The 26,670-nt window shown below is 44.8% G+C and overlaps 1 protein-coding gene across 4 annotated transcripts in view; it reads right to left on the bottom strand.

Annotated features, from left to right (window-relative positions):
- SUDS3 (SIN3A corepressor complex component SDS3) overlaps positions 1-26,670 on the bottom strand; it is a 301,932-nt gene that overhangs the window by 187,177 nt on the left and 88,085 nt on the right. The window contains exon 14 of one of the 4 annotated variants that reach the window (XM_027124727.1): positions 23,011-23,042. The exons of the other annotated variants lie outside the window; for them this stretch is intronic. Coding sequence (XP_026980528.1) covers positions 23,026-23,042 — 17 coding nt within the window. The 3' untranslated portion in view covers positions 23,011-23,025. Of the gene's footprint in view, positions 1-23,010; positions 23,043-26,670 lie in introns of those variants that run through there. 4 annotated transcript variants of the gene reach the window in all.

The raw sequence follows: 26,670 nt of genomic DNA, 5'->3' as shown, positions 1-26,670 counted from the left end.
GCATACTTTAAAAGCTGCTGTTGGGGCTTCCCTGGTGGCACAGTGGTTAAGAATCCGCCTGCCAATGCAGGGGACACGGGTTCGATCCCTGATCCAGAAGATCCCACATGCCGTGGAGCAACGAAGCCCGTGTGCCACAACTACTGAGCCTGCGCGCTAGAGCCCGCGAGCCACAACTGCTGAGTCCGCATGCCACAACTACTGAAGCCTGCGCGCCTAGAGCCAGTGCTCTGCAACAAGAGAAGCCACCGCGATGAGAAGCCCGCGCACCGCAACGAAGAGTAGTCCCCGCTCGCTGCAACTACAGAAAGCCCACGTGCAGCAACGAAGACCCAAGGCAGCCAAAACTAAAGTAAATAAATAAATAAATAAAGGCACTAATCCCATCATTAAAAAAAAAAAAAGCTGCTGCTGATGGTCTGGCTTGCAGTCACCCTGAGTCTAGGCACTGACTGAGATCCTGCCCTTTGGGACACCGACAGATCTTGGCACAATCTCAACTACTGGGAGCCATTAAAAATAAAACAGGTGCTTGGACCATCACAAAGGTTGGAAAGACCATCAGGAGCTGGGGCAGGGCTGAATGAATAGGTCCACCTCCTACACTAGGCCACTCCTTCAAGACTTTGCGTGGGGACTTCCCTGGCGGTCCAGTGGTTAAGACTTCACCTTCCACTGCAGGGGGTGCAGGTTTGATCGCTGGTCAGGGAGCTGAGATGCCACATGCCTTAGGGCCAAAAAACCAAAATGTAAAAACAGAAGCAATATTGTAACAAATTCAATAAAGACTTTAAAAATTGGTCCACATCAAAAAATCTTAAACAAACTAACAAAAAGACTGTGAGTGGTGGCTGTTTCATCTAATGCATAGACCCCAACACAGAGAGTCAAGGAAAGTGAAGAAACAGAGGAATATGTTCCAAAGGAAAGGACAATATAAAACCTCAGGAAAAAACCTTAATGAAATGGAGATAAGTAATTGACCTGATAAACAGTTCAAAGTAATGGTCACAAAGATGCTCACCTGTGCGACCTTGAGCTGGTGATATAATCTCTCAGAGCCCCAGTTTCCTCATCTTTACTAACTGGACATGACAGTCTCTCCTCATGGGGCTGTTTGGAGAATTAAATAAAACAAATAAAGCACTAAGCACAGTGGCTGGCACATGGTAGCCACAATTAACAGTCTGGCCATTAAGCACGGAAACCAGCAATTTGTGGTGTGGGGTAGATTCCTGTTTCAGAGGGATGTGTGAGTTTCCTGTTGCTGCTGTAACAAACTACCACAAACTTAGTGACTTAAAACAACTCAAATTTATTATCTGACAGTTCTAGAGGTCTGAAGTCTGAAATGAGTCTTCTAGTGCTAAATTCAAGGTGCCGGCAGAGCTGCATTCCTTCTGCAAGTACCAGGGAAGAATCCATTTGCTCTAGGGCTTCTAGGGGCTGCGCGCATTCCTTGGCTCATAGGCTTTCCTCCGTCTTCAAAAACAGCAGCATGGCATCTTCAAACTTCTCTCTCTCTCTCTCTCTCCTCTGCTTCTGTCCTCACAGCTCCTTCTCTGACTCACCTGTCCCCTCTTATAAGAACCCTTGAGACTACACTGGGCCTACCCAGATCCTCCAGTATAATCCTCCAATCTCAAGATTCTTAACTTTACCTTATCTGCAAAGTCCCTTTTGCCATGTAAGGTGACATATTCACAGGTTTCAGGGATTATGACATGGATGTCTTTGGGGGGTCTTTATCCTACCTACCACAAAGGACAAGAAAGGAGTCCATCCTTATAATCAAATAACCACAGCTGATCATAATACTGGGAACACTCAGCCGACTTGTGGGCTGAAAGTAACCTTGCGGCCAGGCCCCCCCCCCCAGGGGAGCCCCAGGTTATGGGAAGATGGGGGGCTGAGGTTTGGGGATCCTCCTTAGGCTACTAACGACTCCCGCCTGCCTTATACATTGGATTGCATTTTTAAAATATTCTACTACATTCAAACATTTTTTAAAAGCTCTGATCTAGCCAAATGCTCTTGTTTTAATGATGAACTGAGGCCTGGGGAGATTCAGCGACTTATCAGAGAGGCAGAGGAAGATCAGCTCAGTCACTGAGCTCTGAGCTAAGCCGGTCAGTCACTGAGCAATCACTGTGGAGGGAGCAGCACACAGTGGTAAAGAGCATGAACTTTCAGGAACACTCATGAGTTCAAGTCCTGCCCAGATATTTGCTGGGCAGTGTGTTTCTAAACCTATTGGGAAGGTGAATTAAGGGAGATAATGCACCCAAAGCACTAACCATGCCATCTGTCATTGTTGGCTAACTGGTATTGTCATTATTTCCATATATTTCTTTTTTTTAACACCTTTATTAAAGTATAATTGCTTTACAATGGTGTGTTAGTTTCTGCTTTATAACAAAGTCCATATATTTATCTCTCAAGCTACACTCTTAAGTTCTTTGAGAGTAGAACCTGGGGTGATCTGTCTTTGTGAAACAGCTGGGTGCCTCACTCCCTCTCGCCACCTAACCAGCCTGTTTGCCTCTCAGGTCTCGGCTGAAACAACCCTTCCCTAGGAAGCCATCCAGACCACCCAGAAGGCATCAGGTCTCCTGGTTTACACTCTTGTAGCATCCCGAATCCTCTCTTGTAGGCTTCATCCCAATTATTGCTCAACAATTATTTACGCAATAATTTCTTTGATCCCTGCCTTCTCCTACAACACAGGTTACAATGCAAGCTCTCTAAGGACAGTTAGGTATACCAAATATTCCATGTGCTCTCTCCACATTTCTCAGCCTCCTTTGAAATTAACTGGGGCCATGTAACTAATACGTGGCCCATGGGCTGAGTCCAGAAGTGATACATGTCATCTCTGGGCTGAAGCACAGAAAAGCTGGCACAGTAATTCTCCAGTTATCAATTCTCCTACTGCAGAGATGTAATGTTGCATCAGCCTAAGCCCCTGAGTGACTACATGGAGAAGCACCCTCTGTTGATCCACACTGGATGTGCAGCTTAGTGGGAAAAAAAAACCAAACCTTTGTTGCTTTAAGCTTCTGAGGTTTCAAAGGTAACTTGTTACATCAGCACAATCTAGCCTATCCTGACCAATGCAGCACTATATTCCCAGCATTCACATAGTGCTGGGCATGTAGAAAGTGCTCCATAAATACCTGATGAATGAATGAGTCTCTGAAACAACAGGTAAACGTCAGAATACAAGATATTTTCTAAGTTAGTAGAGAAGGACAGCTCACCACCACCAAAAATAAAAGAATGAACCACTAAAAAGTGAAATACCAGGATCCCTGTCATCCAGGACAGAAGCTAGAACACGGGCTCTCTGACCTTGAAACGGCTGGGCTCTGAGTCACTGTCGTGTTGTTGCAGGTCACAGAAACACTCAGCGAGGCCGAGGATGATTAGGTACTCAACAAAGTGATAAAATCCACTACAACCAAAGCTGTTAGTCACGGCATTTAGAAACTGTTGTAATTTATAATATTTATGAATTGATCTGCAGGAACCCATAAACATTGCTTATCAATATAACTAATTGGCATTTATAAGTTTGGTTGGCTGGTACAGTCAGGCTGGTGTCATCATGGTCTTGAAGGGAAAAAGGAACCCATGCACACTGGGGCCTTCGATTGGGGTGCTGGCATTCTGACCATTCCACTGGATTGGACAAGGAATTGAGTGAAAGTGGTATATTTAAGAAGTGGAGGAAACACGGTATAGAAGCAAGGAAGATATAGCAAATAATGGGTGTGCCACCAAGTGAGCTATTACAAGGGGAAGAGGAGCTTAACGCCAGGAGGAAACTCTGGAGAAAGATGCAAAACACACTTTTGCCCTCCTACTCATGACTCATACCTCCCGCCCCTTCCCTCCCTCCCTCCCGCTCTCTCTCTCTGCCCTCTGCTGACCAGTTTTCTCTTTCTCTCCCTTTCTTCAAGGAAGAAAAGCAGGTATCCACATCTTCTATATGTTATGATTTCAGCCACTACAGGCTGCCTTTTCTTTATTCTCAGTCCAGAAACCCAGGGAAGTATTCTTTTTTTTTTTTTTTTTTTTGCGGTACGCGGGCCTCTCACTGTTGTGGCCTCTCCCATTGCGGAGCACAGGCTCCGGACGTGCAGGCTCAGCGGCCATGGCTCACGGGCCCAGCCGCTCTGCGGCATGTGGGATCTTCCCGGACCGGGGCACGAACCCGTGTCCCCTGCATCGGCAGGCAGACTCTCAACCACTGCACCACCAGGGAAGCCCCCAGGGAAGTATTCTAATGGGCTTGGCTTGGGTCTGGAGAAGAGACTTGGAGCAATTATCTAAGGCCAAAGGCCGAGTCTCATTGTAGTAACAACAGCTCTCTTGGTGCCCTTGTGATTAGAGTACTGAATAGGGGTACAGGTGGGCTTTACCCAGAAGAAAATAGGAATTTTCCAGAAATAAATATTCGGTAAATGAACGGTCCTTAAGATCCCTTTACATTCTGGAAATCTTAAGATCTGGAACTCCAGACAAAGTGTTTCTGGTTAAAATGGCTAATAGAGTGATTTTTAACAATAGCGGTATGTTTGGTGAGGGCTGGCACTGTTCTTGAGCTGCAAGTGCAGCACGGCAGCATTTTGTACCCAGCAGGGCCCGGCACAAAAGTTGGGTCTGGGGACAAAGGAGACCTCTATCAACAGCCATTCATCTCAAGATGTGGCCTCCCAGCCCCACTCTCAAAGAAGACAGTGACCCCACAGGACACCCACATGGGCCTAGAGGTGAAGTCCTGTTGCCAGCTCAGTGGAGATGCATTTCTCCGCATCACACAGAGACGGCCCTGGCTTGCATCAGCGCGGCTCTCACTTAAGCTGCAGATGGCAAACGGAACACTCCTCCCCGGCCCCTGCTCCCTGGCCTGGCTGCTTCTACATTCCTTGACAATAATGCTGGTTCAGAAGCTGGTACTGGAGCCAGCCCTCACCAGGCACAGCAGGGAAGGCAAGGCAGAAGGGAAGCTGGCAAGGTGGAAAGCAGGGGCTATTTATTTTATGCTGGCCCCAGCAGCCTGGAGGGTACTGTGAAGAGTGGGCAGCGAGACCACAGCAGATGACAGAGCTTAATCAGGTAAGGGGTGGTGGGTAGGGGGCACAGGAAAATGACAGCCCCACTTGCCAAGTCTCAGAGACACCTGCGTCTAATTTAGCATAAGGAAGAGATTACGGGAAAGGGCTGCCACCTTCCCCAGATACAGAGCTCACTAAATCTAGTCTATTCCATCTCCTCCACCTCTCTCCAGCCTGCTCTCCAACCCCACCCCGCCTGCTCTAAGCAACCATCATCTCACCTGGAGAGCTGGGACTGCCTCACAAACTCTCTCCCCCTGTATTTGCTCCTCAGGCCACAACAGTCCATTCTCCACCCAAGGACTAGAGTGATCAAAGTTAAGATCAGCTTAAAACCCAACAGTGGTTCCCCAAAGGGTAGAGTCCAAAATCCTTCACAACAGCTCACAAGGGCCTTCACAGGCTGATCCTGGCTGACCCCAACAGCTCCAAGCACCAAAGGGAGTTGGAGTACGTAGCAGATGCATTAGTGTCCTGCCGGATCCCCTCTCCTTTACCATACTGGCCCAGCTTCCAAAGGCCAGCACCTGCTTTCATTTGCCTGATGGCTTCTCTGGCAATCGGAGCCCACTTTTGCTCATATGCATGGCAGAATGGAAGTGCCAGGGAATTAATGTCCCCCCACCCCAAGAGCAGTCCTCAAACAATCATTGATGGAAGATGGTGTATAAATACCATCATTCGTTGGGTGGAATGTTTGACACTGGCCCCCAAAGTTCCCCACTTGCCCACAGTGGTAACTAGCGTGATAATGCATCCTGTCCTGGATACCTCCCTTCCCTGTCTCACCTCCCATTTCTCAACTTGTATTAAGAATTGCCTCCCAGATGCAAACATCTTTTTTATTTATTTATTTATTTTTGGCTGTGTTGGGTCTTCGTTGCTTCACGCGGGCTTTCTCTACTTGTGGCATGTGGGGGCTACTCTTTGTTGCAGTGCACAGGCTCAGTAGTTGTGGCTCACGGGCTCTAGAGCACAGGCTCAGTAGTTGTGGCGCACAGGCTTAGATGATCCGCGGCATGTGGGATCTTCCCAGACCAGGGATTGAACCCCTGTCCCCTGCACTGGCAGGCGGATTCTCAACCACTGTGCCACCAGGGAAGCCCCCCAGATGCAAACATCTTGCATTCAAACCTTTATCTTAGGGTCTTCCTTGGAGAGATCCCTGAAAATTCAACTATTTTCCATAAGCAGGCTTTCCAGCTATGTACCCATTTGTACACATTAGATATGTGCCATATTCTCCACAGCCTCAGGACCTTTGCACAAGCTGTTCCCTCTGCTTAGCATACTCTCCCCTCACCCCAACCCTACTGCCTACTGTCCCATCCATCTCCTGGATGGATTTTACTCTAGCTTAGATCTATGTTCTCAGGTAGGACTTCACTGACCCCACTCCACACACACAGATGCTTTGATTCCCTTGGAATTTGTTCTCCTCGCCCTCTATTTCTCTTTCATTTCACTCATCCCACCTGTAATTATTTTTGAAGCCTGTATTCCCCACTGAAATGTAAGCCCCATGAGAACAGGGACTGTTATGGGATCACTTCTGTATCCCCAGAGTGGAACACAAAATAGATGGTCAATGTGGAGTCAAATAAGTGGTACTTTGACCTAAAACAGAGAAAGAAAAGAAAGAAAGAAAGAAAGAAAGAAAGAAAGAAAGAAAGAAAGACAGAAAGAAAGAAAAAGAAAGGTATAAAATCACCCATTTACTAATTGGATAGTCATAGACACCATCACTCAGCACATACGATGCACCAGGCACCGTGCCAATGGTTTCACAAACATTAATTCGCCCTCATAAGTAGATACTGATATTAACCCTATTTGACAAAGGGAGAAACTGAGTCAAAGAGAGGTTAAGTAGTTTGCTAAATGGTACAGAGGTAGCAAGAGGCAGAGCTGAGGTTTGAACCTGGAGAGCCTGGCCCCAGAGTACACATATTTAACCACTGAGCTCTCCTGCCTCTCACTGCTCAGGAGGGGGACGCCGGTTGTAGAGAGCTTCACAGCACCTGCATGCAGAGCTTTCCCCCTCAGAAGGCACAAAGTGAAGAAAAACAGACAGAATCACTGACCTGGTGACATTCATTCTCTGTACCAGATATTGACAAAGAACCTCCTATGTGCCAGCCACTGTGCCAGACACAAAGGTGGAGTGGCAAACAAGACAGACACTGTCCCTGCCCTCCTGAGGCTTACGGTCCAGCAGGAAAGACAGACACTGAATGAATAAACACACAAATAGGTATGCAATTACCAGTTGTTGTAAATACTGTAAAGACAACAGTGCACAGGAAGCACCTAACTGAAATGGGTCAGAGACAACATTTAGAATGAAGACCCGAAATGGGAAAAGAATCTAGCCACCCTAAGCGGGTGAGCAGAGAACATGTCCCACCAGACCTTAGGAAATGCTGGATGTTATTCTAGGTGCAGGGGAAGCCGCTGGGGGGTTTAAGGAGCCGGAGATGTGGTCTGTTTACATTTGCAAACATCCCCTCTATCTGCGGGGGGAGTGGGTGGTGGGGAGCTGGGACAGCAAGACCAGCTCGGAGGCCGCTGCAGTGGACAAGGGGAGAGATGACGGCGGCTCTGGTGAGGCTCTCCAGCAGGGCAGGTGGGGAAACAGCCTCCATTTAGGACACTTCTGGGGAAAATCCACAATGGAACTTAGCATTGAGTTGGGTGGAAGGGTTGAGGCAGGTGGAGGAACATCCAAGCTGACTCAGGAGCAGGTGATGGGACATCTCAAGCCCGGCCAAGGGGACCAGCTTTCACAAAGTTTTATCCAAGCGGTTCCACTATCCTCAAGGCCCATCTTTCCCAATCCCTCCCTTCACCATAACGACCTCATTCCAGAACAAGCTGTCGGAGCATTTTAGGAAAGATGGAAGGAGCAAGCCTCAAAGCTAGCAGTTTCTGCATGCTCGTTATGTGTCAGGCATATATTGCATGCAATTCTCTCAAATATTCTATGATAAAAGGCCTATTGCTATCACCATTTTACCGGTGAAGCTTAGAGAGGTTACCTTTTGCCCAAGGCTCACACAATTGATCAATGACAGGGGGCGCTTCAGACTTGGGGCTGGTAGCTTACACAGCCATATCCCACCCCTTTGCTCCCCATTTGGACAGATTTGTCTTTGGAGGACCAGCTGGTGATAATGTCTTCTTGCTGTGGGCCCTGAGTATCCTGGGACTGCCAGTGGTTGCCTGTGAGACCAGGGAAACTGACCAAAGGGGCCCCTGATGACTGAGTCTGAGACCACTGCCCAGAGGCATCCATCCTCACTGATATCCAGCAAACACCCAAGTTCTGCACAACCCACTAGTCTCAGCCCAGACTAAGGAAACCCCAATCACAATAGAAAAATACCGAGAGTACAAAAGGAATTAAGATTTTTTGGGTGGTTCCCTTCGGTACCACCAAGAGAGAGGGAGAAGAATGCAGGCCTGAAATACCCACTCGTCACACCCCTGGTCTGTTCAGGCAGCTCTCCTCTGATCTCCTGCCTCATTAAATTCTTTCACATACATTATCTCATTCAATCTACGGGTACAGATCATCCTACCCATTCCTACAAGATGAGTGAAGTGAGGTTCAGCAAGCTCAGAGCCAAGTTCTGAAGCCAGGGCCTCTCAAGTCCAGTAGCCTTTCCAACACCACTCACTGGCTTACTGTGAAACCTTCTTAGAGGTTTGCTCTTTAGTGATTTTTGCTCTACATGCATTTTCCCACTTCAGCATCAGCCAAGAATTGGAGGGGTGGGGGGAGGGAAGCAGGGGGATGGGGGTAGCTGGACTACCAGGACGTGACCCTAACCGGAGCTGTGATTTGAACTGAGTACAAATTGGTTCTCTGCTATCTTTGGAGCCACTGCATTTGCAATTCAGGACCCGATGCCCATGTACTGGGCCAAACACTGCCACAGTTTTCTGATCAAATCTCCTTCCCAGGAAGATACCATCTAAAAATTCTCTGTAACCACTCAGGCAATCTAAGCTCCTCTACAAGACCCATATCGCTGAACAAGCTCACAGAGGACCCCGACCCTAATCAGGCAGAAAAAAAGCCGCACGCACCATGACATCTGCGGGGCCAGGTGGTAAGACACATTCACAAAAGCCTGTGTGGAACCAAAAGGAAACATGAAGGTACTCAGACACCACTCAGTGCCTCCCTCACCCACATCCTTGCTAAGAGAATCTGCCCCCAGTCACAGCCCCTGGTTCCTCTTTCCCTCATGACTGATATCCAGCCATTGCACATAAATACATGCACACTGGAGGTTAAAATAGTAAACTCCTTCTGTACACACTGGTAAATTACCTCCCTGAATGCCCCTGAGAAAGTCCATCTAAAACAATAAGGAAATGTGTCATCTCACGCAATGGAAGTCCATAGGTACGGAGGTCCTGGGACTTGCTGATTCAGCTGCTCCACAAGCACCCAGGTTCTTGTCCCTCTCCTCTGCCATCTACGGTGCTAAGGCTTTCTTGTTTCAGTCTAAGAGGAGAGAGACAGAACCTCTCCCCAAATCATGGGCTATAATTTCTTCCTGTTAATGGTTTATTTGGACCAACCTGAGTCACATGACTACCCCTGGACCAGTAACAGTCACCAGGGAAATGCCTCCAGGGACATTTGGCAATTAATAGTCATCACACTGTTAGTCTGGAAACATTAATAGTCATCTCACTGGGTATGGGATGCTACTGGCATCTAGTGGGTAGAGGCCAGGCATGTTAATAAACATCCTATAGTGCACAGGACAGTCCCCACAACAAGGAATTGCCTGGTCCAAAATGTCAACAGTGCTGAGACTGGGAAACCCTGGCTTAGATTAATCTAGATCAGGGTTAGCCAACTATAACCCATGTGCCACGTTTGACCCACTGCCTAATTTTGTAAAGTTTCATTGGGACACAGACATACTCATTGAGTTCCATATTGTCTACAACAGAGAGTTGTCACACGGCTAGTGGTGACAGAGGTCACATGCCCCCCAACCCTCCAAAGCTTAAAGTATTTTCTCTCTGGCCTTTTTCTGAAAAAGCTTGCTGATCCTTGATCTGGAGCTGCGGATGGGAGAATATGTAAACAAAATTAGGGTTCTGTTAGGAAGAAGAACTGATATTGGGAAGTAATAAACAGTAATGACTATCAAGATAGAAGTCTGTTTATGGAGGTCACACCGTAGGGCACAGCTCTCAGCAGGAATTTTCCCAACGAAAATTTATTTCCATATAAAGGACTTCTTACAAAAACTAGGGCCTTAGACCTTACGCACATTTTAAGTTGGTGGGAGGTGTGAACCCTCCAACTTGCACCCGCCCCCCCCAAAAAATCCAGATTTTCCCCATTCAACTCCTACCACAGAGACAGAAGTGATCATCAGAGATCGGTGAGTTCCAAGCCCACAAAGATCTCAGAGTCAGGCCTGGTGTGAGCTCTGGGACAGGCCACAGTCACCCCGAAATCAAGGGAGGGGCACACAGCGACGCTTTAGAACACTCCTGGGGGAGGGAGTTACCCAGCAGAGAGGCCCATGGGACAGACGAGAGAAGCACTCCAGAAACATGGCTGCCCAACAGCAGTCTTGTCCCATAATGCCCCAGGGCCTATCAGTAAATCCTCTTCCCTCTACTAGTTTAAGTGGGGTTTTCTCCCTTGGACCAAAGGATCCCTGAGGAGGACAAGGCCTCCTGAGTCACTGAACACCCTTTCCAGGACCCTCCCCTCATTGCCTCAGGGGCAGGGTAAATGTTCACTCCCTGGGTAGACTGACTCCTCCTCTCTCCTTCCATCCCGGTCATCCAGGGAGATTTCTGACCCATTTGGCAGGAAATTAGGCAGGCCCAGAGGCCTGACAGAACCTTCAAGACTTAAAAACTAAGAAACCCAGGAGGGAGACTGGTACCTGACTTTTCAGAGTTATTTTAAAGATTTCTTTTAATGGCAAGTATAAATGGTTACTGGACTTGTCAGACTTGAGTCAATATCACCTCCTAAAAAGGACTAAGAAGGAAAAAAAAAAACCACCTTTTTAAGTGGGAAAAAAAAAATCCATGGCCATTTCTTTTCGACCTGGGATAATAACGTGACTCCGATCTTCCCACTCGTTCAGGCCGGTCTTTAAGTTATCAGAAACCCCCCACTAAACACCCTGTTCCTATTTCTTGCCTATTTCATATTTTAATTGAATGAGAACCCTCATATCCTGGCCAATATTCATTACCCATCTGTTGCTTCTCCGGTTTTTTTCTAGGAGCGCCTGGGGCAACACTCCTTCCCGGAACAAAATCTCCTCTCTCTGACTTCCTCTGGAAGAGATTCTCTTTCCTGAAGCCAGAATCCTTTGCCTCCTGGAAGCAAATCTCTCCTGGAGGAGTCCCCCGGGGGCCACCATCTGGGTTTCCCGGCTGCCCTCTCGCTTCAGCAAGCGTGTTGCCACCATTGGCTCCAGCCCACCCTCCTCAGCCTGAGGCTTTGGGAAAGGGGTCCCTCCCCTGGAACCACAGCCAAGGCAAGATCAAACAAATGACGATTCTGAGTTATACAAACTGACTTCTTCCCAGCAACATCACCGTGAAGACAAACACCTCATGTAAACATATTCAGCACACACACCCCGACTAAGTGCTGAATTCTACAGACAGAGATGAGGAAAATAGAATCCAAAGCCCCCAAGAAGCCAGTCTTGAATAACACTGTCCAGTAGAAAAGTAGGCACAAAAGGCACATTTGTAATCTGGGAGTTTCTAGTAACCACATTAAAATAAGTACAAAGAGGGACCTCCCTGGTGGTGCAGTGGTTAAGAATCCTCCTGCAGGGACGCGGGTTCGATCCCTGGTCCGGGAAGATCCCACATGCCGCAGAGCGGCTAAGCCCGTGTGCCACAACTACTGAGCCCACGCACCACAACTACTGAAGCCCGTGTGCTCTAGGGCCCGCGCACCCCGCAACGAAGAGTAGCCCCCGCTCGGTGCAACTAGAGAAAGCCTGCACGCTGCAATGAAGACCCAACGCAGCCAAAAATAAATTAAAAATTTTTTTAAAAAGTACAAATAAACAGGTACTTCCAGGCACTTCACATACATTATTTTCTAATTTAATCCTCACAACAAGCATATGAACCAAGACCTTTTATTCCCTCATTTTGGAGATGGTAACACTGAGGACCAGAGAAGGTGAAACTGCTGAGGATCTGACGCTGAGTGGCAGTAGGGGAATTAAAGCAGACGATGTAGATGCAAAGTCTATGCTCTTGGCATACTTGATTATTGTAGAGAAGCTGCTATTTAGAAAGCTCAAGTAGGTGGGTCCCTTCCAAAACAAGAAGGCTTTTTTCTTTCATCCTTTAATCTACTTCTGGCTTATAAATTTAGATTCTGAAAAATCTAGGATTTTTTCTGTGGCAAACATGTCAAGCCAAGACATTAAACTCAGACCTAACCAAATATGCTTTTGTCAATGCTGCAAACTGGCTCTCAGTTTGTTTGGCCCTTGTTTATCTGCAAAATATTTTCCTTCCTACCTCGTATCTGTTGCTGCCATCTAGCACAGGCACAGGGAGGCTAACTAGCTATGGGTCGGTCACACAGCTCATGACAGGTCAGAATTAGAACCCCTTCTTGGGGTTCCTAATCCACACTGGGTCCCAAGGAAACTCCTCTTGGATCTAAACAACCTCCCAGAGAAACAGCCTTTCCCCAGAGACACAAAGGATTAAAATAGAACATCTCAGGCATTCATTTATTGTGCACCTATTATATGCCCAGCACTGGGCTGCACTGGGCTAGGTGCTGGGGTTAAAGAGAAAAACGACAAGATGCCCACTCTCAGAGAACTCACATTGTCTCAGAGGCAGCAGACAGAGTGGACAAGTCCACTGCAGTACCATGTGATAAGAACCACGAAAGGAAAACTGTGGGAACCCCGGGGCAAAGCACTTAACCCTGCCAGGTGGGTACCAGGGGATGGGGAAGTAGTGGTCACGGAAAACTCCCTGGAGGAGGTAATGACTGAACTGAGTCTTGAAGAATGAGAGTGAAAAAGTAGGAGACACAAGGCCAGGAAGAAATGAGGCTGGAGAGATAGGCAGGGTCAGATCATGAAAGGTCTTGAGTACCCAAGTAAGGAGTTTGGACATTTCCTTGAACACAATGAGGGATTGTGCCTTAGTTTCCACATCTAAAATGAGGGAAATAATCCCAACCACCTCAAAGGGTTTTTGTGAGACTAAACCACAATTATCGTTGAAAGTTTTTAGAGAGACTGATAATACGATAATGCTAATTACTGTTAATATGACAACTACCATTAATTGAACATCTATTCCTTAAAACACTAAAAGTAGAACTATTCCTTAAAACACTAATAGCAGAACTACCATATGACCCACCAATCCCACTCCTGGGCATATACCCGGAGAAAATCATAATTCAAAAAGATACATGCACCCCAATGCTCATTGTAGCACTATGTACAATAGCCAGGATATGGAAGCAACCTAAATGTCCATCAAAAGAAGAATGGATACAGAAGATGCAGTACATATATACAAAGCGATATTACTCAGCCGTAAAAAGGAACGAAATTGTACAGTTTGCAGAGACGTGGACAGACCTAGAGGCTGTCATACAGAGTGAAGTAAATCAGAAAGAGAAAAACAAATATAGTATAATATCGCTTATATGTGGTATCTAGAAAAATGATACAGATGAACTTATTTGCAAAGCAGAAATAGAAGCACAGACATAGAGAACAGACGTATGGATATGGGGGTTGGGGGGGAAGGGGGGTGGGATGAATTGAGAGATTGGGATTGACATATATACGCTACTGTGTACAAAATAGATAACTAATGAGAACCTACTGTATAGCACAGGGATCTCTACTCAATGCTCTGTGGTGACCTAAATGGGAAGGAAATCCAAAAAAGAGGGGATATATGTATACGTATAGCTGATTCACTCTGCTGTACAGCAGAAACTAACACAACATTGTAAAGCAACTATACTCCCATAAAAATTAATTAAAAGAAAATTAAAAAATAAACATCTATATGTGCTAGACATGGTGCTAAGCACTTAGTGGACATCACCATTTTTCTTCTAAACATTTGTCATTATCTGAAATTGCATCACGTAATTGTTGGATTGTGCGATTACTGCCTGCTTCTCCCACTAGAAGAAAGCTTCCCAAGGGCAGGACCTGCTTGTCTTGTTTGCTGCTGCATCTCCAGTGCCTACGATGGAGACTGACACATGAAGCAGGAGCTCAATAAATCATGGTTGGATGAATAAGTGATGATCTCATTTACAATAATCCAGAGAAATAAATATTATTTCCTTGCTTTTACAGATGAGGAAACTGAAGTGTAGAAAGATCATTCAGGCTGCAATGTGGACAAAAGATGCAAGATGAGAAAGGCTGGAGGCAAGGAGACCAGTGAGGGGGCTATTTCAGACATGCAGGGAAGAAAACTGGGATGGAGAAAAGTTACTAGATTGAAGAGATATTAAGAAGGTGGGTGAATGGATGGATGGGTGGGTAGATGCATGAGTAAATGTGTGGATGGGTGAATATGTGGGATATGTGGGTGAATAGATGGGTGAGTGAATGGATAGGTGGGTGAACTGATGGATGGGTAGATGGATACACGGGTGGGTTGGTTACTGATGAGTGGATAAATAGATCTTCAGAAGGCCCTAAATGCCCTTGCATGAAGCATTTTATACATAGAATAAAATTTTTTACCAGAAGTAACCAGAATGGATATCAAAATATTGTCCAGATGATGAAGACAAGTCTTTAACATCATCATATTCAGGGAATATAACAATCCTCTCCTATATGTCTTCATACCAATTTTGTCCAAGACTCATGTGCTCAATTACTCTTCCCATTACTCCCCCAAGACAAATAAGGCATAAATCAGCCCTTCAGCTGTCATTCCTTCAGCTGATTCCCAAATCCAGAGTGTTGAGGCTTCAAATTATTGTGTATATAACTTGGTTAAGCAGTACCTGGGTCCAGCTAGGATGATCTTATTGTCAGGGAGACAGAGTCGGCCTGACCTGCAAAAGCTCCTGCTGATGCTCTTGCTATTCCAGGGAGAGTGTTGAAGCCAACTCAGAATGGCTTTCAAAGATGAGTTGTGTCCAGTCAAGTTTGAATAGACATCCAGCCATAAAAACCCCCAGTTGTGTCATTCTCCCTTATTAAAGGCAACACGTAGAAAGGAGTCTGATCTGTTCTTTTTCTTCAGCCCCTTCTTCCCACCCTTTCCCTGTGTCTTGAAAACACATACACACACACACACTCACTGCCAAATTCAGGGCTACAGTACGTGAAATACATTAAGACAATTTAAAGGAAAGCCCCACCTCAAAACAGTATCTTCCCAATTTCCTTGAAATTCCCCCATGAGCAATACATTCTTTTGTAATCAGCATTACCCTCTTGTGACCTGATGATCTCGTTTTAAATGATACTCAAGTATTCCACAGGCTAGACCAGCAGGAGTCAATAGGTCCCTATGGGAACTTCCCCTACCTATCCTGTCAATTTAGTTTGCTATGGCTGCTATTACAAAGTACCACAGACTGGGTGGCTTAACCAAAAGAAATTTTTCTCACAGTTCTGGAGGCTGGAAGTCCAAATTCAAGGTCTTCTCTCTATACCTGTCTGTGTACTAATCTCTTCTTAAAAATAGAGAAACAACAGTCACATTGGATGAGGGCCCACCTTAAGGACCTCATTTAACCTCAATTACCTCCAAAAGATGCTATCTCAAGTACAGTCACATTCTGAGTTACTGGGGTTAGGACTTCAACGTATGGATTTGGGAGGAGACACAATTCAGCCCATAACACCCTGGAACACTGAGTGGTCCAGGAAAGCATCTTTTCCAATACCCACATCAAAGAAGTCTCGTCTCCAATGGGACAGTTCTTAAGTATATCCACTTGTACATGAATGTTCATAGCAGCATTATGTATAAAAGCCAAAATGTGGGAACAACCCAAGTGTCCATTAATGAATGAATAAACAAATGTAGTAGAAGCATGCAATGGAATATGATTCGGCCCTAAAAATGAATACAGTACTGATACAGGCTACAACATAGATGAACCTCAAAACATTATCCCAAGGGAAAGAAACCAGACAAAAGACCACATAGGGGGCTTCCCTGGTGGCGCAGTGGTTGAGAGTCTGCCTGCCAATGCAGGGGATGCGGGTTCGTGCCCCGTTCCGGGAGGATCCTGCATGCCGCGGAGCGGCTGGGCCCATGGGCTGTGGCCACTGAGACTGCGCGTCTGGGGCCTGTGCTCCGCGGTGGGAGAGGCCACAGCAGTGAGAGGCTCGCATACCAAAAAAAAAAAAAAAAAAAAGACCACATAGTGTATGATTCCATTTATATGAAATGTCCAGAATAGGCAACTCCACAGAGACAGAAAGTGGATTAGGAAGGTTGGAAAAGACATTAAAACAAACCTGGGTGTATGCTTGAAGTGGGTGCACATGGAAAAAGGTCTTCAAGGATATGTTGAGATTACCAGCAGCAAGTACCTTTAGGGAGCGGAACGGGAAGCAGCTAGGATTTCTTCACTGTTTACCCTGATACCCTTTTCTAACTTTAGAATATTTTAAGTACATTTTTAAACAAAAGCCCTCCAGCAAATTGGTGACGGGTATTACAAATTTTAAAACTGTGCTTGAGACAAATTCATAGAGATGTTTGTGCATGTGGATGCTCGCCTTATTATTTATAATATGGGAAATTTTCAAACTACCAATGTCCAATAACAGGGCACTGGTTAAATTAATTACACTATGTACATATACAGGAACACTATGGAGTCATTAAAACTCCTGTTTTTCAAAACCATTTAATGCACAGAAACTGTCTGTGATGCACTGCTGAAGTGGGGGGTGGGGAGAAGAACACGACTAATTCTAAAGAGTACTGTATGTGAGGTCCAAAATTTTGTTTAAAATACCTGTGTGTATGCATATGCATTATATACAACCAGTATATCCACACGCATAGAAAAAGGTCAGAAAACAATGTTAAAGAGGTCACCTCTGAGCTACAAAATTATGGGTAATTTTTATTCTTATTCCTTCAATCACTTCATAATTATTGTGTACCTACCAAGTGTTTCCTGTATTTCCCTTTTTATGAATATGTTTTATTTCTGTAACTAGAAAAGAACAATAAATGTTCATTTTAAAGGGATAAAAAACATCTCTGGAAACAAAACAGACTACCACCTTCCTCTCACTCCCCTAAATCTGAACTGTTGTTTGCACTTAACCTTAGCATGTGAAACCTGACCACTACAGGAGCCTTAAAGGAATGGGGACCAAGTGGGGAACTAAGCTTTGCTTCTGCTCAGGGACAAAACCATCACCCATGCAACCACTCACCATCATCCCATGTGGCCACCTTCCAAAGGTACAAAACCCACTCACTTCTCTCCTTTCCTACCTAGTGCTCCCCTTTTCTACACATCTTTGAATTGCCCACACTAATACTCGCAGTCATGTCCCTAGGTTGGACATCTGTAGTTTTTGCCAACCTGCATCCATTCACTCTTCTCCTAGCAAAGGATCCTGAATTATCTCTGAGGAATACCATCTTTGTGTTCTCATCCAATGTGTTACAGGTGGGGCTCCACCCCTAGCCCAGGGTCAGAACATACCACCCAGGTCCAATTCAATGGGCATATTAAACATTAAATCCCTCTGGTCAAAATGACTGGCTCAGGATAATCATGTGAGCCCATGAGATTCAGTGAGGCTTTTGCTGGGTATGCTGGGATGAAGACTGTCCTACTTTTCCTGTTGTGTGTAGACATGAAACAAAAGTACATACTCCTGGGAACTGCTGGCAGTCACTGTAAGACCATAAAGGGAATACTAGTCTGTGAATGGGATCGACTCAAAGAAAGCAGAACACAGAGATGGAGAGAGAGAGAACGATGCACCTGGATCCAGCCATACGATGACCTTTTAGTTACTTCAGCCAATAAAGTCCCTCCTTTGCTTAAGCCAGTCAGAGTCGTGTTGCTTCAATGACTCCTAAACAAACACCACCAGCTGACATACCTGCCTTCCTCTGACTGACTGGGCAAAGGGCGTCTTGCAGTCACCTGCACTGGAAGATGTCTTAAACAGAAAACCAGACTTGGGTTTGAATCCTTCCTCTACTACTTATTAGCTATGTGACCTTGAGCCGGTCACTTACTCTTTCTCCTTCCTCATCTGTAAAAGAATAGTAACACCTAATTCACAGCCTTGTTGTGAGAATCAAATGTTAAGGATTTTGATTTTTAAGAACAATGGGAAGTCTTTCACAGACATTAATGAGGAGAGTTCTTCAATCTGTCTTGAAAAAAATCACTTTGTTGTATAGAGAACAGATGGGAGGAGGGCAAGAGTGAAAGCAGAGAGATCTGTTAGGAAGGGGCTTTAGAAGTCCAGGCAGATGACGGTGGTTTGAACCAGGACAACATTTACCCACTGTCAACTATAATACCAAATGACAGTTGTCAAAATGGCAATCACCAAGTTTACCAAAATTCCCATACCATCTCTGACCTTTTGCCATGTTATTTTCACATAAGTGAATTTTGTGCTTCAGTAAATTCTGCCACACCTTAAGCAATAATATGATATCTCGAGGTTGATTTACAAGAGATATAGACACACTATATTACATAACATATATGTTGGGGAAACACTGATCAAAACTGCCTGCCCTGGCCAGACCCAAATAGTAACCACTGGCATGAGTTATCTTACAACAGGAGGTCCTGGTAAGGAAAGCGGAACCAACAAGCTACCACCAAACGGGAGAATTCGCGAAAGGTCAAAAGGAGAGAGGAGACGCCAGCCCACATGTCCTGCCAACCTCCCAGAATCCTTCTCGCTAGAATCCATCTTGGCTGAGTGATGCGCGCGCCACCAGGAAGGACCCTGAGTCAGAATGATTGGCCAGAGACAACCCGGAAACTAACCCCATCACCGTAAAACCCGAGACTGCAAGCCACATGGCAGAGCAGTTCTCCTGGGTTCCCTTACCCTGCTGCTCTCCAGCCAGGCGCCCCTTCCCAATAAAGTCTCCTGCTTGGTCAGCACGTGTGTCTCCTCGGATAATTCATTTCCGAGTGTTAGAAAGAGCCCACTCTCGGGACCTGGAAGGGGTCCCCCTTCCTGCAACATGTATATGATAAATTACATGTCATATATATGAGAAACTACATACCATATATATTATATATTATATACATATTACATGTCGTAATATTTCTAATCTACATTAAGATAAGTACATAACTATTAATTTTTTTAATGTTTATGTACACATCACCAAAAATCAACTCAAATACTACCATTAGGAGACAATAAACCACCCAAAAGGATTGTGGGAGGTACAGGGGACAGAAAGAACTATTTCTTCTGGTTATTCAGAGAAAAAGTGCTAGTTAGCAGCAAGTAAGGTAATTTAAGAAGGCTAGTAGAGAAGTCTTACCTGTAGATGGACCTTACTTTAAGAGTGAACCCAATTAAAAAAAAAAAAAAGACTGAGCTGAGCAGAGAAATGGAAGGACGATTATTTGAACGACAATTCCTTCCAGCGACATTTTAGACTGAGAGCTCCCCTACTGAATTAGTGCCTAGTACAATCATTAACTACTTGACAGAAAACCTGGGGGCAGCTGGGAGGAAGGAGGGGGTAGAGAGAAATCTTAAAGCCGAGCCCTGGCCCGTTTAAGATCAATTTGAAATGAAGATTTCAGAACGTCTGAAAGTATAATTTAAGTGAATGGGCTAAGTAGGCTTCTGCGAATAACTCTTCCACTTAGACAATGTTCCTCAAGAACACCCTACTCTGCAGTCATTAAAAAGTGTGTTTTAGGAGAATATTTAACGACATTGGAAAGATCTCAAAAGCAGGTGGCAAATCAGCATGTACAGCATGATGCCAATTTCAGATTTTAAAAAGAAATTCTATACATGGGTTTAAAAAAAAAGACTAGGAGCCCACATTAAAATGTGAACAGTTATATTTAGATGGTGGGTTAGACGGATGATATACATTTTCTCCTTTATTCGTGTCAGAATTTACACAAGTCTCTGATAATTTTTTAAGCAGAGAAGGATAATTAAAGGATTTTTTTAATATGAATTCATTGATGGTCTATTGTAAACTGTACCAATTTCTTATTGACTAAAAACATAAAATAGGAAAACTCTTACTAGAAGAGCCAAATCTGATATTTCAAATATGATGGTATAATGATAGTTAACATTTGTAACCACTTAATACATGTGAGGCATGGAGCTCAGCATGTCATTGACAATGATTATGTCACAACCTCTCTATGAGATGGGTATTTTTATGCACACACACCCCTCAATTTTCCAAACGGAAGAAACTGGGACTCACAGCAAAGACATAACCTGTTCAAGGTCACTAGCTGGCAGGTGACAGAGAATCCAGGTCTCCTTATTTCTAATTCAGGGCTCTTTCTCCTCCACAGCATTGGGTTTCTACAGATGCCCTAGTTTATGAGCTGAAAATATACCATAATTACCCCATAAATAAGCCATAGAACTTATTTATTCCTTGCATTTAACTTATTATGTAGCATTTAAAGGACACATTACACTGAGCAAGAACCATCAATCTTTCACATAATGCTCCGGTTAATAACTTGGTAATTATAATCCACAGTCACAAAGCTGAATATGCTTGTTGCTTCCATGGTGCCAGATCACCCTTTAAAGAAGAGAACTCATCAATTATCCCTGACCTGCTCACTTGGTGAATTTACACCCTCACAGAGCACCAGCACTTACCATGGTGGTCGGAGAGTTCAATAGTAATTGCAGGGTTTCCCTGGCGACGCAGTGGTTGAGAGTCCGCCTGCTGATGCAGGGGACACGGGTTCATGCCCCGGTCTGGGAAGATCCCAAATGCCGCGGAGCGGCTGGGCCCATGAGCCATGGCCACTGAGCCTGTGCATCCGGAACCTGTGCTCCGCAACAGGAGAAGCCACAACAGTGAGAGGCCCACGTACCAAAAAAAAAAAAAAAAAAAAAGTAATTACAGAGTCCCTAAACCTAAGGATTTAAAAAGCTGTGTGTCCATAACCCCCTTTAACATGGTATCAGAATATCATCTGGCCATTCGTCAACGTTAATAGAACTCCTATTGGAAAGCACTCACTCTGTGTATTCCAAGACCTGAGCTAACCACTTTGCGTACAGAAGGAATAGTAGAATAAAATGTTTATCAATCTTATCAGACCCAACATCTCTCTGTATCAGTCAGTTTCTGGTGCATAACAATCTCAAAATCTCAATGACTTACAAGGAAAAAAAACTTACAGTAAGTCCCCTGCATACAAACGAGTTCCATTCTGAGAGTGCGTTCATAAGTCCAATTTGTTCATAAGTCCAACAAAGTTAGCCTAGCTACCCAACCAACACAGTCAGCTATATAGTACTGTACTGTAATAGGTTATAATAGTTTTCACACAAATAATACATAAAAAACAAACACAAAAAATAGGACATTTTAAATCTTATAGTACAGTACCTTGAAAAGTACAGTAGTGCAGTACAACAGCTGGCATACAGGGGCAGGCATCAAGTGAACAGGCAAGAAGAAGTTACTGACTGGAGGAGGGAGAGGCGGTAGGAGATGGTAGAGCTGAAGGATCGTCAGCAATAGGAGATGGAAGGCAAGCTGCAATTTCACTCACACATCCTGGGCTTGAAATAAAGATACTGTACTACTGTACTCTATACAGTACTGTAAAGTATACAAAAGCACAACCACTTGTAGAGGATGCACTCATGTGACAACGTACGCCAGACACGTCAACTAACTTATGCGACTGGACATGTGAACACACGTTCACGTCTTTGAAAGTTCACAACTTGGAAGGTTCATAGGTAGGGGACTTACTGTATGTTTTTTACTCATGAGTCTGTGGTTGGCTGTGGTTCTGCTGAACTCATCTGGGACCCCATGAGCTTGGCTCCAGGTTAGGCTCAGATCTGTTCCAAGGGTCTCTCCATTCTCCACAGAGCAGTGGACACACATTTTCTCACAGCAAATGTCAAAAGAACAAGAGGATGAGTGAAAACGCATGATGCCTTTTGAGCACGGGGCTCAAGACTGGCATACTTCCATTTCTGTCGAGGCATCATTGGCCAAAGCAAATTTCATGGCTAAGACCGAAATCAATGAAGCACATAAATACTCTCCACCCACTCTACTGAGAAGTACTACAAAGTCACATGGCAAAATGTGTTGATGTGTAATTCCATTATGGGAGAGAAGGAACAACTGGGAGCAATGATCCATTCTACCCACCCTTTTATAACAAATATATTGTAATGTGCCCTTTATACTATCACAGAATGAAATTCAGAAATAGCATAACCTACATAAATGTATCATTTTCAAAAATCAATTACATATGTAAATGCTAGAAGACATAGTGAGGTAGTCTGATGATGGCATATAAATAAAGAGCCGCTGTGGGCATAACAGATAAAATACAAGCTGATTCAGGGGTGTGGTGCTGGCTCCTCGAATACCTTGAACGACGTTTCCATGGGTGATGTGATTTTTTTTGGAAATGGTATACAACTATGGATAACATTTTGAGCAAAATAAACTGCAACCATCCCTTGATGCATACTGTAGAAAAATCAGAACATGCTAAAACTATGCAAAATACACTCTATATGTAAAACAAGCTCAGGTGACAATAAATGAGTTTTCCACCTACACGAAGGTCTCGCAGGGTACTGGCAGGTCAAGCAGGACACAGGAAAGATCTTCCCCACACATCGCTAAATGTCTAGCTCGCCTGGTCCTCTAAAGCAAATCATACCAAAGTCATGATTTTGTAACTCCCCATCACCATAACTACCAAAATCGTCCCCACAAATTTCTGAAAAGAGCCCTAGGGGGCAGTATTGACCCAGTGAGAACCACTGGTGTTGCATTAGAGTGAAATCTTTGAAGTTCTACAGCCTGATTCTGAATCCAAGCTCTGCCTCGTACTTACTAGCTGTGTAACTTTGGACAGGTTACTGAATTACTCTGAGTCTGCCTTACTCATAATGTTGCTTTAAGGATTAAATGGGAGCATGCAAATGGCAAAGCATTTGGCACAAAGCTTACACACACGAAGCACTCAACAAATGTCAGAGCCTAATGTTATACCATTCAGTTAACTTATTCCCATTTCACAGATGAGGAAGCTGGGGCTTGAATGAGATGTCTTTGGACATCGTTCCTCCTCCTCTCCCTGATGTCTTCTAGTCTAAAGGTGGGTAATTGCTGATGTTCTCCTGAGGATCACTTTCAGAAGAAAGGTGAGACTGGAAAGGTTGTGGGATTGACAGGTGAGTCCGTGAGTGGAGGGGACCTGGATTCAAATTCTAGGCTAGGATATGTAGTGGTTTTACTCTGAAAAACAGCATTTCCCAGGAGTTCCCTGGCTGTCCAGTGGTTAGGACTCTGTGCTTTCACTGCCGTGGGCCTGGGTTCAATCCCTGGTCGGGGAACTGAGATCCTGCAAGCCATGCAGTGTGTCCAAAAGAAAAAAAAAAAATTTTTTTAAATACATATGTATGGAATTAAAAAAAGCACTTCCTTTCACATCTGCAGCAGTGTTACCACTTGGCACACTTAAGAATGCTGGCAGCACAGAATCGTCCAACAGTGGTCCAGAGGAGGACGTGGTCTTCAGTGGTAACGTCAGGAAAGGTTAGAGAGGCAGAATCCAAGACAGGCTCTGGAACCAGATGCCAGGGTGCAAATCCCAGCTCTACCACTTACCATTCATGCATCCATTCGACCTTGGGTAAAAACTCCCCTGTGCCTCAATTTCTTCATCTGTAGAACACTAGTACATACCTCACGGGGTTGTTGTGAAGGTTAAATGAGTTAATACACGTAGAGCATGTAGAACAGTGTTGGCATATGGTAATCTCTATATAATTGTGCATCATTGCACAACTGGTGTCCACCCACAGGTTCAGTGCAGTCATATAGAGCCTGACCCATGGTGGGTGATAAAAAGTGGTGAAAAGAGACGAGTGGATGGAGAAGGGTAGGAAATAACTGTGAACTTTGGAAACATGTAATGTTCAGTGTCTGATTTGGGCATCTGGAAAGCTACAGTGGAGTATTTACACTTATTGCTATGCTCTCAACCACTAGACTGGATGGTCTTTCAAAAATGCAGAACAAAACTGAGGTGTGTCAAGTTGTGCTCACAGCAGTTAACATTCTAAATGAACTAAAGCCATCAGCATCAATTTATACAGACTTGTCTTAACAAGTAAGGAGGTTTTTTTTTAACCTCTACTTGTCAACATTCACAAAGGAGAATGAAGGAGGACGCATTGGTGAGAAAAAGAATGGGACAACAGGAGGAAGGAAAGCAGAGAGAAGCAGGGTGCCTAGTACAGTCCTGATGCATAGTAGGGTCTCGATCATTACTTGTTGAATGAGAGGATAACTGGATGGAGGGATGGAGGGAAGGATGGATGGATGGATGCCTAATCTCCCTTTCTGCCCCCATTTCAACCTTCAAACAAAGACAAAAGATTTCCAGAGATGAATGACCATCTCTGTTTTTTAAAGCCAACAGCTTCCTTAGGAAGAGATGATGAAAATACCATGTCTTCCAGTGTTGGACAAATCATAAATATCTCAAATTGTAGTGAAGCTCTGCCACTTACTAGGTACGTGACCTGCAGTGAGTCGATATGACTCTCTGAGCATCATTTTTCTCATAAGTGGTCTCTAAGAATCCACACAGTGCAGACATCATATAATATCATGAATGGTTTATGTGCATGAGTGTAGGCTCATATTTATACATTATAACCAGGGCCCAGTTCATTAGTTTTGTTCATGCCAACTCTCTTATCATTATTATTCCGCAGCCTGTTATTGTATATTGATGACTCTTTACTTCTACACAGTACTCAAGCGTTTATAAAACACTGTGATGTCATAGCTACCACTTATTTAATGCTTATGTGCTCTCTCACAGGTCCTCACAACTCAGTGAGTAGGTACTTCCAATCCTGTAGCAGTCATATATTCCCCCCAGTGATGCTGAGTAACAAGCAAGCACAAAACCCCCAGAACATTTAGCAATAAACATTTATGTGGGGTTCAGCCAACCAAGGTGAGGCTCATCTGATTTTGCTGCCTTGCTCACGAGCCTGTGGGAAACTGCAAGTTATCTACACAGCTTTGCTGATTTTGGCTGGACTCACTGACACATCTGGGGGTTGGCTTGATGTTGGCTGATTTAGGATGGCCTCTGCTGGGATGCCTGGGACAACTCAGGCTCCACAACATGGGCCTCTCCTCCTCTAGCAGGATTGCCTGGAAATTTTCCCATGGCAATTGCACAAACACTTTTGCAGACCTCTGCTTGCATAGCCTCTAACATTGCTTTGGCTAGAGCAAGTCACAAGACCCACACAGATTATTTAAAAGATGGGAGGGACTTCCTCGGTGGTCCAGTGGATAAGACTCAGCACTCCCAATGCAGGAGGCCCGGGTTTGATCCCTGGTCGGGGAACTAGACCCCGCATGCATGCCACAACTAAGAGGTCACATGCCACAACTAAGAGGTCCACATGCCACAACTAAAAGATCCCGCGTGCCACAAGGAAGATCTCACGTGCCACAACTAAGAGCCGGTGCAGCCAAAATAAATTAAAAAATAAACAAAACCAAATAAATAAACAAAAGATGGGAAATACACTCCACCTCTTTTATAGGAGGAATTGCAAAGGCTGTTATTGGTTGAACTGTGTCTCCTTAAAATTCATATGTTGAAGTCCTAACTTCAGAATGTGACATTCAGTCCTATCTCAGAATGTGACACTATTTGCAAATAGAATCTTTACAGAGATAATCAAGTTAAAATGAGGTCTTTATGGTAGGCCCTACTCCAATGTGACTAGTATCCCTATAAGAGGCAGCAATTTAAACACAGACTAGGACACAGGGAAGGAAATGTGGAAAATGCCACCTATAAGCCAAGGAGAGAGGCCTGGGACAGATTCTTCCTCACAGCCCTCAGAAGGAACCAACTCTGCCAACACCTTGATCTCAGATTTCTGGCCTCTAGAACTGTAAGATTATAAATTTCTGTTGTTTAAACCACCCAGCCTGTGGTACTTTGTTAAGGCAGTCCTAGCAAACTAATACAAGGGGTAAAGAATGAAGGTAGGGACTTCCGTGGTGGCAAAGTGGTTAAGAATCCGCCTGCCAATGCAGGGGACACAGGTTCGAGCCCTGGTCCGGGAAGATCCCACATGCCGCGGAGCAACTAAGCCCATGCACCACAACTACTAAGCCTGTGCTCTAGAGCCCACGAGCCACAACTACTGAGCCCACGTGCCACAACTACTTAAGCCCGTGCGCCTAGAGCCTGTGCTCCGTAACAAAAGAAGCCACTGCAATGAGA

The sequence above is a fragment of the Aethalodelphis obliquidens genome, unplaced genomic scaffold (genome assembly GCF_003676395.1).
Source record: "Aethalodelphis obliquidens isolate GAN/ISIS:26980383/991018 unplaced genomic scaffold, ASM367639v1 scaffold28, whole genome shotgun sequence".
Taxonomy (NCBI): Eukaryota; Metazoa; Chordata; class Mammalia; order Artiodactyla; family Delphinidae; genus Aethalodelphis; species Aethalodelphis obliquidens.
Note: the sequence above shows the minus strand (reverse complement) of the source record. Positions and strands in the feature narration are given on the sequence as shown.